This window comes from Ovis aries, chromosome 1, assembly GCF_016772045.2.
Source record: "Ovis aries strain OAR_USU_Benz2616 breed Rambouillet chromosome 1, ARS-UI_Ramb_v3.0, whole genome shotgun sequence".
In the NCBI taxonomy this organism is placed as follows: domain Eukaryota; kingdom Metazoa; phylum Chordata; class Mammalia; order Artiodactyla; family Bovidae; genus Ovis; species Ovis aries.
This window is the reverse complement of record NC_056054.1, coordinates 77427824-77441635: the sequence shown is the minus strand read 5'-3', so window position 1 is coordinate 77441635 and position 13812 is coordinate 77427824. Positions and strand designations below refer to the sequence as shown.

General features: G+C 38.0%; 1 protein-coding gene across 3 annotated transcripts in view; it reads right to left on the bottom strand.

Moving 5' to 3' along the window:
• Positions 1–13812, bottom strand: part of MFSD14A (major facilitator superfamily domain containing 14A) — a 47084-nt gene that overhangs the window by 13625 nt on the left and 19647 nt on the right. For all 3 annotated transcript variants that reach the window (XM_004002229.6, XM_060412091.1, XM_060412095.1), the window contains 6 exons: positions 7194–7256; positions 6343–6470; positions 4376–4490; positions 1623–1841; positions 1250–1363; positions 450–521 (listed from right to left, as the gene is read on the bottom strand). In XM_004002229.6, coding sequence (XP_004002278.1) covers positions 450–521; positions 1250–1363; positions 1623–1841; positions 4376–4490; positions 6343–6470; positions 7194–7256 — 711 coding nt within the window. The remainder of the gene's footprint in view (positions 1–449; positions 522–1249; positions 1364–1622; positions 1842–4375; positions 4491–6342; positions 6471–7193; positions 7257–13812) is intronic.

Sequence of the window (13812 nt, the reverse complement as noted above, 5' to 3'; positions counted from 1 at the left end):
ACTTGCATCAGCAAAGCCTTCCCACTCTCCCAGATAAAATAACACCCTGCCCTGGCCACGGGCTGCACCCCTTTCATACACCTTTTCTCTAGTTTTCATTACACCAGATATGTTTACACCGACACCTTTATTCATCTTCTTATCCCACAAGAATGCTAACTTTACAACAGCAGGGATTTAGTTAAGTTCACTGCTGTATCACAAGAGCCTGACTCATGACAGGTATTCAATAAACATTTACTGAATTAATCATTCAACGGTAGAACAAGACTAACATAAAATTTCTGATTTTATGCAGGTGACTATATTCTAGTGTAAATAGATACACTGTCTTTCTTGTTTACACATCATATGTTGATTAGTATGTGTCAATCAATACTACCTACACTAACAGAATTATTATCTCTGAACCTTCAAACATCTCTCCCTCTAATGAGAAAGAAACTCACCTGTGCAATAATAGAAAGAATGCCAAGGACTGCTATAAATGCTGCAACACTTTCTGGTGAAAATTTCATTATCTAGAGGATTTCCAAAAAAGTAACGTTAATAAATATAAAAGCACAACAAATACCATACTAACATAACAACCTGTATATTAACATTAAATAGGCCAAGAAAAGAAAATGCAATTCATTCATAATCAAAGAACTACTCAAAGGAAGAATCTGGCATTCACTGAGAACCAAAATTATAACAAGATGATGAAAGTAACAGCTACTTAACTCAGATTAAGTTAACTTTAAATCCTGATCCCTTCATTTTGATTTCCTAAATTGGAGACTGCTATCAAGCATTTAAAATCTATTTTACAAATAAATATCGCACCACTTTGTAATTTTCATGCATATTGATAAAGGCTTAATCTCTGCCAAGTAAGATTAGTGTCAAGGAGAAAAAAACTAATGCTCTCATTCTGGCTAGCTGCTTTATTAGTATATGCTCTAAATCACAAAGAGACTGTATGGGGCAGGTAAATGGATTAAAGCATTCCGTCACCTCTGTAAGGAACACATAAACTCAGACCACACACGCTGACAGGAAGGTTACCTCTTTTTGCCTAAGCCAAGAGTCTTAATAGAAATGCATCAGTCACACTAACTAGGAAGTTAATTCTAGCGAACCATGATTTCTAAAATGATAGTCATTTTAAAAAGTCTCTATTCTTGTAGCTCTCTCAAGATTAAATTTTTTTATTAAGGCACTAAACAATGAAAGAAAAGTCCACTTTAGTAGAAAAGAATTTTACCTGTCTGAGGTATAAAAAAAAGCTGGAATATTGGCCTGCCTCTGGTAAGTAGGAGAGAAACACGGTAATGCAGATGAGCAGCACGATGGAGTCTTGGCCCACCTTTTTTAAGGACTAGAACAAGAAAAAGACCAGCATAAGGTTTTATATCAAAACACTGAACTATGCTTAAGAACATGTATCATCTGGCAGTGTACATACAGACACCTAGTTGTCATTTTTTTCCCCCAGTTTATTCTCATCCTCCCCCAAACTATTCTGAAGTTTCCATAAAAATCCATCACGATGTTTTCCCCAAAGAAACATCCGTAACAAAACATTAATGCTGCACTGAATCACACATTCATGTTTTTGCCAAAATGTATAAAGTTACCGCAAAGGGGTCAGCCTGTTCCCAGGAAATGGGTGCTCCCCACGACGCAGGCCGCATCTTCTCAGGTAATGACTCCGGCACAGCAACCAGGATAAAACAAATATCTAGCAAAGCTATCGCTGTCGCCAGGACCACCACCAAGCTGTCCCCATACACTCGTCCAAGATAAGCCCCAATTGCAGGGCTGGTTACCAGACTTGCAGCGAACGTTGCCGAAACCTGCAGCAAACCGGTATCAACAGAAAGAGACCAGTAAGGACACCCTGGCTCCTTGCACACCAGGGAGACGCTGACTGACGTCAGTCCTCCTACTGCTCCCTTTCCTCCTCCCTGTGCTGGTTTTCCCACACATTCTTCTTTTGCAGGAGGAGAAAAGAATTAGATTCTTAACTAGAAATATGTAATAACCTCTAAGATAGTGCCTTCAAACTTTCTTTTAAGCCTTGGCGCCCTCTGTTTAAATAAATCCTACTGACAAACTTATAAGTAAAAATATATTTAAAAATAAACCAAAATTGTTTTAGTTGAAGAAGGGTTGGGAGCCTGGATTACTGTCCAAATACCCACCCTTACCCCAGGTGCCAGGCATGCTGGTCCCCAGGGTGCCTCCACAGTCCCATGGTGCTCTGTGGAAAGAGTCTAAAATGATACTCTATGGAAATTCAATGCCACTGCGACTTCTCCCCCAATACCAAAATTAAACGAATTTTTACTGGCTAAAATACAGCTGAAAGACTTTAAAGTTTATCTCTTCAGCAGTAACAGTGTTAAGCCACAACACAAAACTGAGCTTGGTCATCATTAGGTGGTAGGGTTAGGAAGGACGAGAGCTTCGATCCTTGATGCTGAGCACATCTCTAACCATGTCTCTCTCAAATTCTGAGGAAGTCCGTACACGTCTGGTTGAAGATGCAGATCAAAGTAGAGAAGACACAGGTGGAGAAAAACTGCTAATCCCAGACATATCTGGCCTACTGGACAAAGTGTTCTGCAAACCAACAGTAGATGAGACAGCACGGTAGAGACAACAGTAGAGAGACACACTCTTCAGAGGGCAGTTAGAAATTAATGTTGAAGGTCCAGGAGCTCCTGCTCACCACTCTGCGCTTTATTGTTTCTGTGCTCTTTCTGACTTTTGCATGGAGCATTTAACGTGCACAGGAGTGCTTATTTATAGCTGCTTATTATTTCTTTAATATTTATTTGGCTGCACTGGTCTTAGCTGCAGCATGCGGGATTTTTAGTTGTAGCATGCAAACTTAGTTGTGGCATACAGAATTTAGAGTTCCCTCACCAGGGATCCAGTCTGGGCCCTCTGCACTGGAAGTGCAGGGTCTTGGGCACTGGACCACCTGGGGAAGTTCCTATAGCTGTTTATTAATAATACACATTCAGGATAAGCAATTCAATTGTCAGTGGTCAACTATCTGACAAATATATAAAATGCTAATAACTATCAACATCTAGCTATCAACCCAAACATTCATCAACTAGTAAATGGCTAAACAAAATGTGGTATGTCCCACACAGTGGTATACTACACAACAATAAAAGGAACTACTGACATATGTATCAGCATAGAAAAACCTCCTAAGATTATGCTACGTGTAGACACAAAAGACTACATTTTACATTATTTCTTTCTATGAAATTTCTATTGAAAGCAAAACTACAGAGACAGAAAGCAGCTGCCTGAGGTCAGGGGTGAAGTGGGGATGGATGCCAGATGTGCCCAAGGGAACTTTTCAGGATGATAGAGAGGCTTTAAAACTGGATTCTGGTAGGGACCTGGGCATAAGCAGAGCTCTGGCACTGAGCTGGGAAAGGGGCAACGGTTCTCACTGTGAAAGTCAATGAGGGATCTGGGAATATTCTCAGGATCACAGTGCAAAGGCAGAGGGAAGGGCCTAATCAGAGTGTAGGTTATTTCATGTCACTTCCCTTCTCAGTTCTCCCCACCTGGTGGCCGTTTGTTCCTGACCGAACAGGAGGGCCACAAAGATCACCTTCACCTCTTTTATCTACATCCATATAACTTTGAGAAGACTGAAGTTGTCATTTACTAGTTGTGCCTTTAAAACATGAAGCTTCCAGGCTGAAAATTATTAATTTCAAGGATTTAGCTAAGACAAAATAAATCACTTTAGCAAAAACAGAAACAATCTGGACTATGGCCACAAAACTGATTTATCTATCCACACAAAATGGATAATTTTAGAGTACGTATGTGTGCATGCTCAGTCACGTCTGACTCTTTGTGACCCCATGGACTGTAGCCACTAGGCTCCTCTGTCCATGGGATTTTCTAGGCAAGAATACCAGAGTGGGTTGCCATTTCCTTCTCCAGGGGATCTTCCCCACCCAGGGACTAAACTGGCATCTCTTCTGCCTCCTGTATTGAGCAGGCAGATTCTTTACCAACTGTGGCACCCGGGAAGCTGTTTAAAAACATCCCGGCTATTTTAGTCTTATTACATATTAAATAGTTCCTTTAGTAGTCTATTAAAAAGAACTTTTATAAGGTAAAAATATTTCACTGTAGTTTCAAATCTGACATGTCTGACAAATACTGAATGAAAAGAGCAGAACTTACATGGCTTTTGTGCTGAAAAAAAATTTTAATATAATCTAACGGATGATTTTTATAAAATGCATTTATGTAAAAATAATCTTGTAATGCAAAGGCTGTACTCCTTGTAATAAGAGACAATATGGGGTGTTTTTCAGCAGATAAAGGTATTAGACTAACATACCAGGCCATACGCCATACTTCTTTCATGTTCTTGGGTTATATCTGCTACATATGCAAATACCACGGAGAAAGTCACTGCAAAAACCCCAGAAACAGAGATAACAGCAAAGTACCACCTAGGATTAAAAGACAATTGACAAGAAAAGGTTAGAACAATCACCGTTACCTTGATCTACCTTCATTTCTATAAGTGAACTAATGTAAGAACAGCTCATTTCAGTCAACAGCTAGTAGACAATTCATAGATTAATTCTTCTATAAATCATAAGCTCCAGATATTATGAAAACATTGGGCTAGAATTGGGCCTTCAATAGCAGCTCAGCTACTGTGCAGGAATATTTAAAATTAGATAATGTTTTCAGGTCCATTTTTTACCCAACTGTTGAGTAAGTGGTTTTGTTCTTTTATTAGGTGGCTTTGTTGTTGTTTCTACTAAAAATAGCAATAAACTAGAGTTTACTGTAATTCATCTTATTTCCCATCACAGTACTACACAAAAAAACAAAATTTAGTAAATAAAACTGAGGGGGCAAATTAGTTCCTCAGTTTCTATCACCTTAAGTTTATATATAAAAAACTAGATGTTTTTCCATAAGTTATCTTTAGCTCTTCAAATGTTGCCAAAACAAAGGATTCAGTTTCCATATATATAGAAGAAATCTGTATGGCAGTGTCCAATATAAATACTATAAAACGAACAAAAGCCATTTTAAAAAGCAAACTACATTTTGCTATTCATGATTCAAACATACCTTGCTGAGAATAAGAAGTTTCTGTTGTAATGATGACTCTCAGTTTTTTAAGTCAAGTATAATTACACTTCACTTTCAAAATATCATGCCACCAGTACTTTACTGCTTACTAGATTTTTTTCTAACATGCTGCTTTTCACAGCAAATAATTTGTTCATATGCTAGATTTGTCAGTAAGATTTCATTTACATGATTAGCATTCGTCAGGGGTTTGGCCTTTAGGGTAACATCTCACCTATGAGAAAGGAAGATCCTGCCCCATAAATACCCCTGGTTCTAGATACTCCATGGAAATACAGCCCATCTATGATGCAGAAGTAACTAACATTAACACTCAAGTGGCGAAGACGTTAGTCAAAGAATTAATACAGTTACCTACAACTAAACTGGGCTCTATTATCTTGGGAAAATCATTCTCATTGTGAGTTTTCTCTCCCTCCTTCCCCAGTGAAAGACTTGATTCTAATCAAGGTGGCCAAGAGCCCAGTCTCTCTTAACTAGGATGTGCCTGAAATCTGACCAAAAAGACACAAGCAGAGGTTGGGTGAAAATTCTAAAGTTTCCCTAAAAGAAGGCGATGTGCTCTTCTTAAGCCACTCCTTCCACCTTGCTGCCTGAAGGTGACAAGCTGGAACCATCCTGGACAGCAAGGTGACAGCAGAGGATGGCAGAGCATGAAGACGAAAAAAGTCTGGTTTCTAGGACCTGCCATATCAGCTCTGAGCTGCTCAGCTCCAGACTTCTTTCACATGGAGAGAGCAATTAGCAATGAATTTCCCTGGTTTTGAGAAACTACTATTTGGGACTTAACTGATATATAACTAGGTCTCTTCCTAATTAATACAGTTAATGATGATAAACTGTGTTTGTTTTTTTTAACATTCTACTTAAGAAAATTAAAAGTTAGCAATTCTATCCAATCCCTAAAATATTGTTTTGAAATTTGGGCTATGAAATCCAAAAGCAGGTAAGCTAGTAGTCTACATGCTTTCTATAGCGGCAACAAGTTCAAAACATTTTATTACTTATTACTATATTTTTAATTAGCTGTATTATTCAGCTACTATATTTTATCTGTATCAAAGAATAAATGTATTAGAAATATATATTCAAAACCTACATAAATAAGATGGAAAAAAGTGAAAGAAATGAGGGGAAATTCAGAAAATAATTAACAGTTAATATTTAATTGCTATAATCTGAATATGTACATACCATGGGCTGATTTTCATTAGAGGAATTGGGGCACACGTGAAAAATACTGTTAGCAGCAAGAAGGATTTTCGGCCCCAAACATCAGAAAGAGCACCAATAAGAGGGGCACTGAGGAATGACAACAAACCCTAAAAAACAGTTAAATGAAGAAAATACATATACTATGTATATTGATGAGACAAAAATAAATCATTTTAAAGAAGAATTTTAAACAAGTCTATTTCTAAAATTAGTACATCACCAAATTTTAGATAAGGAGCTTATTTCTTGTCTGTACATAACTGAAAATTCCCAAGACTGTCCAGAATCATCAGCAGGGCTTTGGTAGCACATTAAATACTAAATGTTCTAATGAATTTTTGACTACAACTCTATACTAGCAATTCTAGAAGGAATATTATATGCTTATTTTCTGTTTATAAACCTGTTGATCACAGGGAATCAACAGTAAAGAAAATGTAGAATAATCAATACCATAATGATATATTTCATATTCGTATATTTTTTAAATAGTTCTTTTCTCTTCAATATATATTCTTGTTGCTAGTTTACAAAAGTGCTCAGATCTCCATAATGAAAATGCCAACATATAAAACACAGGGGAATATGTTATGATGTGGCTTATCATTGTTATACATAGTTGGCTATATCTGAGCCAAATCGATTTAGAACTCAGTTCATTTAAAAAGTGTTACGCAATCCCCTGAGGTATATACTCCAATTGTAAAAATTAACACTTAGCAGATTGATCCAATAGCATAATGGACTGGCAGAATTACATATATGTAAGTGTATGCGTATATGTTTGTGTACATGCATATACATATGTATATATACAGGACTGATCTTACCTTTACTCCTTGAATTAGGCCATTCATCAGAAATGTATGTTTAGGGAAGGTTTCATGTAATACCTAAAAAATAAAAACAAAATAAAAAGCTCATGCTACATTTTAGTCCTAGTAAAAGTTAAACTGCCCCTTCATAATACAATCAAATTTTATTTCATATAATTTTTAGGTTTGTATGACACTATGAGTATGAGTAAATACTAATAATACTAAACATTTACATGGCATTTACTATATCACAAGGCATTAAATTGCACACTGTAGCACATTATCTCCTTTAATTCTTCATAGCAGCCCTATAGGAAAACTGATACATTCAGAGGTTAAATATCTTATCCAACATCACAGCAAGGCAGGAAGTCAAGCTTGAAGGTCCATGCTTTATTCACTATGCTATCCTGCTTCCTACATATAACTGACTGACTTACAACTCCCTTTACAGATAGGTGTATTATCTAAGATAGAAGATTAGGAGAATAAATAGAGAAATTTTAATTGCCAAAAGCAGACCTAGAGATAACTGGGCTTCCCAGGTGGCTCAGAAGGTAAATAATCGGCCTGTAATGCAGGAGACCTGGGTTCAATCCCTGGGTCAGGAAGATCCCCTGAGAAGGAAATGGCAACCCACTCCAGTCTTCTTGCCTAGACAATCTCATGGACAAGAGGAGCCTGGGGGGCTACAGTCCGTGGGATCACAAAGAGTCAGACATGACTGAGCAACAAAGCACACAGCAATAAAATTAAGAAATATTTATTACTCAAAATCACTAACATGCAAAACATCACGTTTATGGTATTCATACATTTTGTGATTCTCAACCGAGGGTGACTTTGATCCCCAAAGGACACCTGGCAATGTCAGAAACATTTCTGTCACAACCTGAGGGATGGAGGAGGGTGGCAGTGGAGAGGGAGAGGAAAGGTGTTACCAGCATCTATTAGGTAGAGGTTAGGAAGGCTGCTAAACATCCTACAACACACAAGTCAGCTCCCCTTGTCCCACCCTCCACGACAAATAATCATATGGCCCGAAATCTTAGTAGTTTAGAAATCCTATTATTTGTTATTTATAGTAAAGACTCATGGATTTAAAGAAGGCGTCTGCAAACTTTTTCTGTGAAGGACCAGAGAGTAAATATTTTCAGTTTATTCTAACTCTGCAGGCCACACAGCCTCTGTCATAGATGCTCAACTCAATCAAAGCAGCCACAGACTATATGTAAATGAATAGGCATGGTTGTTCCAATCAAACTTTATTTACAAAAAACCAGGCTAGCAGTATTTGCTCTGGCCATAGCTTCCCCAAACCTTTCATAACTCAAATCTGCTTTTCTTCCAGTTACTACTAATGGCCAGCTTTTTTAGGGACAAGAATGGGTTTGGTATTAGAAAGACTGAAGGACATAATGAATACCTACAAGAAATTTTATAATATGTTAAATCCTACTGATAACAGTTCACTTTGCAAGGCTATCTTTCATTCTAATCAATCTGGTCTCTTTACTGTTTTTAGAATGTTCCTGTGCTTTCCAATATTCATACTTTTATACATGATATCCTGTCCATCTTAAATGTTTGTTCTCCTCTGTCGTCGCAGTTCCGTCACTAAGTCACGTCCGACTCTTTGGAACCCCATGAATTACAGCAGGCCAGGCTTCTCTGTCCAGCACTATCTCCCTGAGTTTGCTCAAACTCATGTCCATTGAGTCAGTGATACCATCCAACCATCTCATCTTCTGTCAACCCCCTTCTCTTGCCCTCAATTTTTCCCAGCATCAGGGTCTTTTCCAATGAGTCTTCCTCCAAATCTTCCACATTCTACCAAACTTTCCTATCCAAAACAATCTATTTCTCCTTTAGGACCATATAATAGGCAATTACAACACTCTCACATACAGCTTTGTAAGGGGTTTCGCAGGTGGCACTAGAGGTGAAGAATCCATCTGCCAATGCAGGAGATACAGGAGATAAAGGTTGGATTCCTGGGTCAGGAAGATCCCCTGGAGAAGGAAATGGCCACCTACTCCAGTATTCTTGTCTGGAGAATCCCATGGACAGACGAGCCTAGCGGGCTTCAGTCCATGAGGTAGCAAAGAGTTGGACACGACTGATGACTAACACTTCTGTGTTAGCTCGTGCTTGTACTTTTTCTCTCTCAAGGTATTTAATAAATATTTCTTTTCAATTATATTTCAAGACAGACAGGCACTATATCTACTATATATGCCTTGCATCTAATATATTTTTATCTCTTTTGGTACCTCAAAGATAGTGCCTTTATATAGTAACTGTTCACTAAACATTCATAATTAACAGGTTAAAAATTCTGCTTTCAAAATGACTTAATATAACATGCAAACTGACTTAACCAATTTAAAAAACAGAAACTATTTCTCAGAAAAAAATACTAAGACATTTATACAGAAGAGATGTAGGAGGTCTGGAGTCCAGGGTCTTGCTCCTTAACACAGATTGTGCATCTAGCAGTTTGGAACATCAATATTTCTAGAACCATCAATCCACTGAAAAAGTGAAGCCACTTCTTAGCATTATAGAGCCTACTGTCGTTAATTCTTTTAACCTAAATGTATATTATTCAGTCAACCAACAATCACTATTTGAACACCAATATGAACCAACCATATAGTCATAACCTCTCAAAGTGTTAAGATTACAGTTCTTAAAAGTATTTGCCAGTATAAAATTCTCCTATGTAATTAACATACATCCCCTTCATGGAGACTTCACCATCCTCTCCTGCAGAGGCCCGCCACATAGAACATAGCTTTTGTTCTTTGACTGTATTCTGTGTTCTTCGACTGTATTCTAGAACAATGCTCTATAAGCTCTATGAGCTTCAAACTCAAAGATAACTGCAAACACATGAAAATATTTTTTTAATTCTTTTAACTTCACCTTGCTTTTTAAAACAAAGGCTATTATAAATCCAAAACCAAATATTTATTATAACTGATACATCTTAAGTTTGGTTATTTGTTAAATGAGTTAATTCAAAGAGTATCTTTGAAAACTGAAATACTTAAGCTCTGTAACTTTTGAGAGTTGTGTATGGGAAGAGAGATGAACATAAAATACAAATAAACTCACTTATATCTTCACTCTCATCTTCCGTTTTTAGATGTACATAAGAGCTGATCCAGCAGGCACCATTTATGATCAGTTTCAAAACTCGTGAGGCAGAAGTAAACGATGTTTAAAGGTTAACAGATTTTTGGGAAAAAGAACAAAGTGCTACAGCTGGGTGCCTTCTACCTCAGAACTCACTTCTCCCCACACCCCAACACTGGGGAGAGTAGGAGTCCAGAACAGAGAAAAGAGGACTGCTAATGAAGTCAACAGCAAAAAATTGCAAAGAAAGTCTCAAAATGAGCAAAATCTTTTTTAAAAGCCCACAATGAATTACTATATTGGTTCTTAATTAGTGATGTATACTAGATATATGAGAATCACTTCTAAAAAATACATATGCCTGAGCCTACCCCTGGTCATGAGTAGCAAGCCCAGGAGACGGTGAAGGACAGGGAAGCCTGGCATGCTGCAGTCCATGGGGTCTTGACTGAGCGACTGAACAACATTGTAAAAGCTGAAATCTTTACCTCCAATTGGCCAATCTGGCTCACTGAGGCTGGTAAAGCATAACCTGAAGCTAAAATTGCCTAACTGAAGGGTGCCTGGAGGGATAAACAGGACTTCAGGAGAACTTGCCTGTCCTGTCATGCTTATATATTGCTTAAGGGTTACAACAGGCACATATTATGTTACTGATTATTAAAAAAGTAACATATAGTTAATTCCCTGGTGGTCTATTGGTTGGAATTCTGCGTTTTCCATTGCAGGGAGCACAGATAGGATCCCTCAAGCTGTGTCATGGCAAAAAAAAAAAAAAGTAACATACATTGATAAAATATATAGAGGTTTGTGTATATATAGATTTCTCGTGTACAATTTCTTCAGCGATATTTCAAAGATTCTTGGAGTTCCAAGGCCCAAAGGCCAAAACACCAGGAAAGATTCAATACCTGGAGTTTAACAATCTCTGCCAATGGTGGCTCAGACGGTAAAGCGTCTGCCTGCAATGTGGGAGACCTGGGTTTGATTCCTGGGTCGGGAAGATCCCGTGGAGAAGGAAATGGCAATCCACTCCAGCACTCTTGCCTGGAGAATCCCATGGACGGAGGAGCCTGGCAGGCTACAGTCCACAGGGTCACAAAGAGTCAGACATGACTGAGCGACTTCACTCACTCACTCAGTCTCTACAACTCAATCTTTAGTTTGCCTAAATCTCTTCAGCCAAGGTTTACCCCATCAAACAACTAAAAAACAAAGAGCATAAAAACCGCCTATTTAAAAAATGTATATACATTAAAGATGAAAGAAGAATTAGAAAGATAAAACTCTGAGCTTAACAGTCAATAATATTTGAAACTTATTTTTTCTGAGAGAATGGTTGATTTAAAAAAATAAAGTAAAAAGTTGAAAAAGGTAAAGAATTATGACTATGATAATATGGACAACTGTCCCACGAAACCACAACTTATCATTTCACCACCTTAAAAAAGTCAAATATGAAAAACCAGTAACTATTACAATAATGATGGGGGTGGGGAGAAGTCTTTTGATGAAATAACTGGCACCAATGTTAGAGCAATAATTCTGAGAAGTATATTTATGCTGGCAAAGGAAAAAAATAATTCATTAAGTCTCAAAATAGCACTTTTCATTTGCCTGACCGGAATTCAAAAAAGTGAAAGAAAGAGAAAGCAACAGGAAAATAAAAAATCAAAGGTACTTTCCATGTTTTAAATAACAAAAATAGTTAAGAATATACTAGCACAAAGTTTTCCCATAGCTACAAAAAAACAAGTTATTTATATTAAATAACTGGACTTCTTTTCTTCCTTGTTCTTAAAGAAGACAATCTCTTTCTAATTAGAAAAGAAATGATATCAAAACTGGACAAAAAGTTGAGATATTGAAAAATATATAAACCATAAATGAATTTAAAAAATAGCTACATAAATTATGGGATCATTGCAAGAAACGTTTTTTCAGTGGCTTGCATAGTTTAGCCAATATTTAAATCTCTCTACTTAGCTAGTGGTTGGGCTGCCAATAACCTCAACTACCTAAAACACGGGTGTGAACCACTTACTGCTAGTGTTCTCCAAGACTGAGAACTGGAACAAAACAAGCTGCTTAACTCTCATAATCCTTAATTTCCTCATTTGTATTACTGAAACCAAGCAGGACAGTGTACAGGCTCCTGGGGAGCTTTTCTGTTCAGTCTTCATGACCTTTCCTGAGTTCCAAAGGGCGAATTCAAACAGTTGCCAATCCAGGAAGGGAAGGGATGCAGCATTAAGGGGCCAAAAACCAGAAAACAATAGTAAGCCTTGGAGCAGGGTTCTGGTTCCAAATCAGTAATAACATCTTTAAGCTCTTTTACAGATTTGAAATGAAGTTGCTCAGTGTGTCTGACTTTTTGCGAGAGCATGCACTGTAGTCTACCAAGCTCCTCCGTCCATGAGATTTTCCAGGAAAGAATACTGGAGTGGGTTGCCATTTCCTTCTCCAGATCTTCCTGACCCCAGGAACTGAACCCCGGTCTCCCTCATTGTAGGCAGACGCTTTACTGTCTGAGCCATCAGGGAAGTCATTTTATAGATTTAAAACCCAACAAATGGAAGATGTCAGCATTTTCCATAGCACAGACCACCTGAGGCCAGGTCCTAATGTTATCAGCAACCCCACCCTTGAGCTATTGCTGCCTAACTCTTCATTAAATCCTCCTTGGCTGGAATTACACAGTTTTTGAGGCCAGAAGCCCACTGTGTCCCTCTCTGCCTGGCAAAGAAATGAAGCTTTTCTTTTCTAATTCAATCAAAACCCTCTCTCTGAGATTTGATTTGGCATGTAAGAAGGCTGAGTTTTGGGCATCAATATGAGGCTAATTCCTCATTGATGAAGTAGTTTTAATGATTCAGGTCAGTTCAGTTCTCTGTAAGTCCAACTCTCTGCGACCCCATGGACTACAGCACACCAGGCTTCCCTGTCCATCACAAACTCCTGGAGCTTGCTCAAACTCAAGTCCATCGAGTTCGTGATACCACCCAACCACCTCATCCTCTGTCATCCCCTTCTTTTCCTGCCTTCAATCTTTCCCAGCATCAGGGTCTTTTCCAATGGGTCAGTTCTTTGCATTAGATGCCTAAAGTATTGGAGCTTCAGCTTTAGCATCAGTCCTAATGTATATTCAGGACTGATTTCCTTTAGGATGGACTGGTTTGATCTCCTTGCAGTCCAAGGGACTCTTTTCCAACACCACAGTTTAAAAGCATCAATTCTTCAGTGCTCAGCTTTCTTAATGGTCCAACTGTCATATCCATACATGCCTACTGGAAAAACCAGAGCTTTGACTAGATGAACCTTTGTTGGCAAAGTAGTATCTCTGCTTTTTAATATACTGTCTAGATGGTCATAGCTTTCCTTCCAAGGAGCAAGCATCTTTTAATTTCATGGCTGCAGTCACCAAGTGCAGTGATTTTGGAGCCCAAGAAAATAAGTCTGTCACTGTTTCCATTGTTTCCCTATTGGCCAT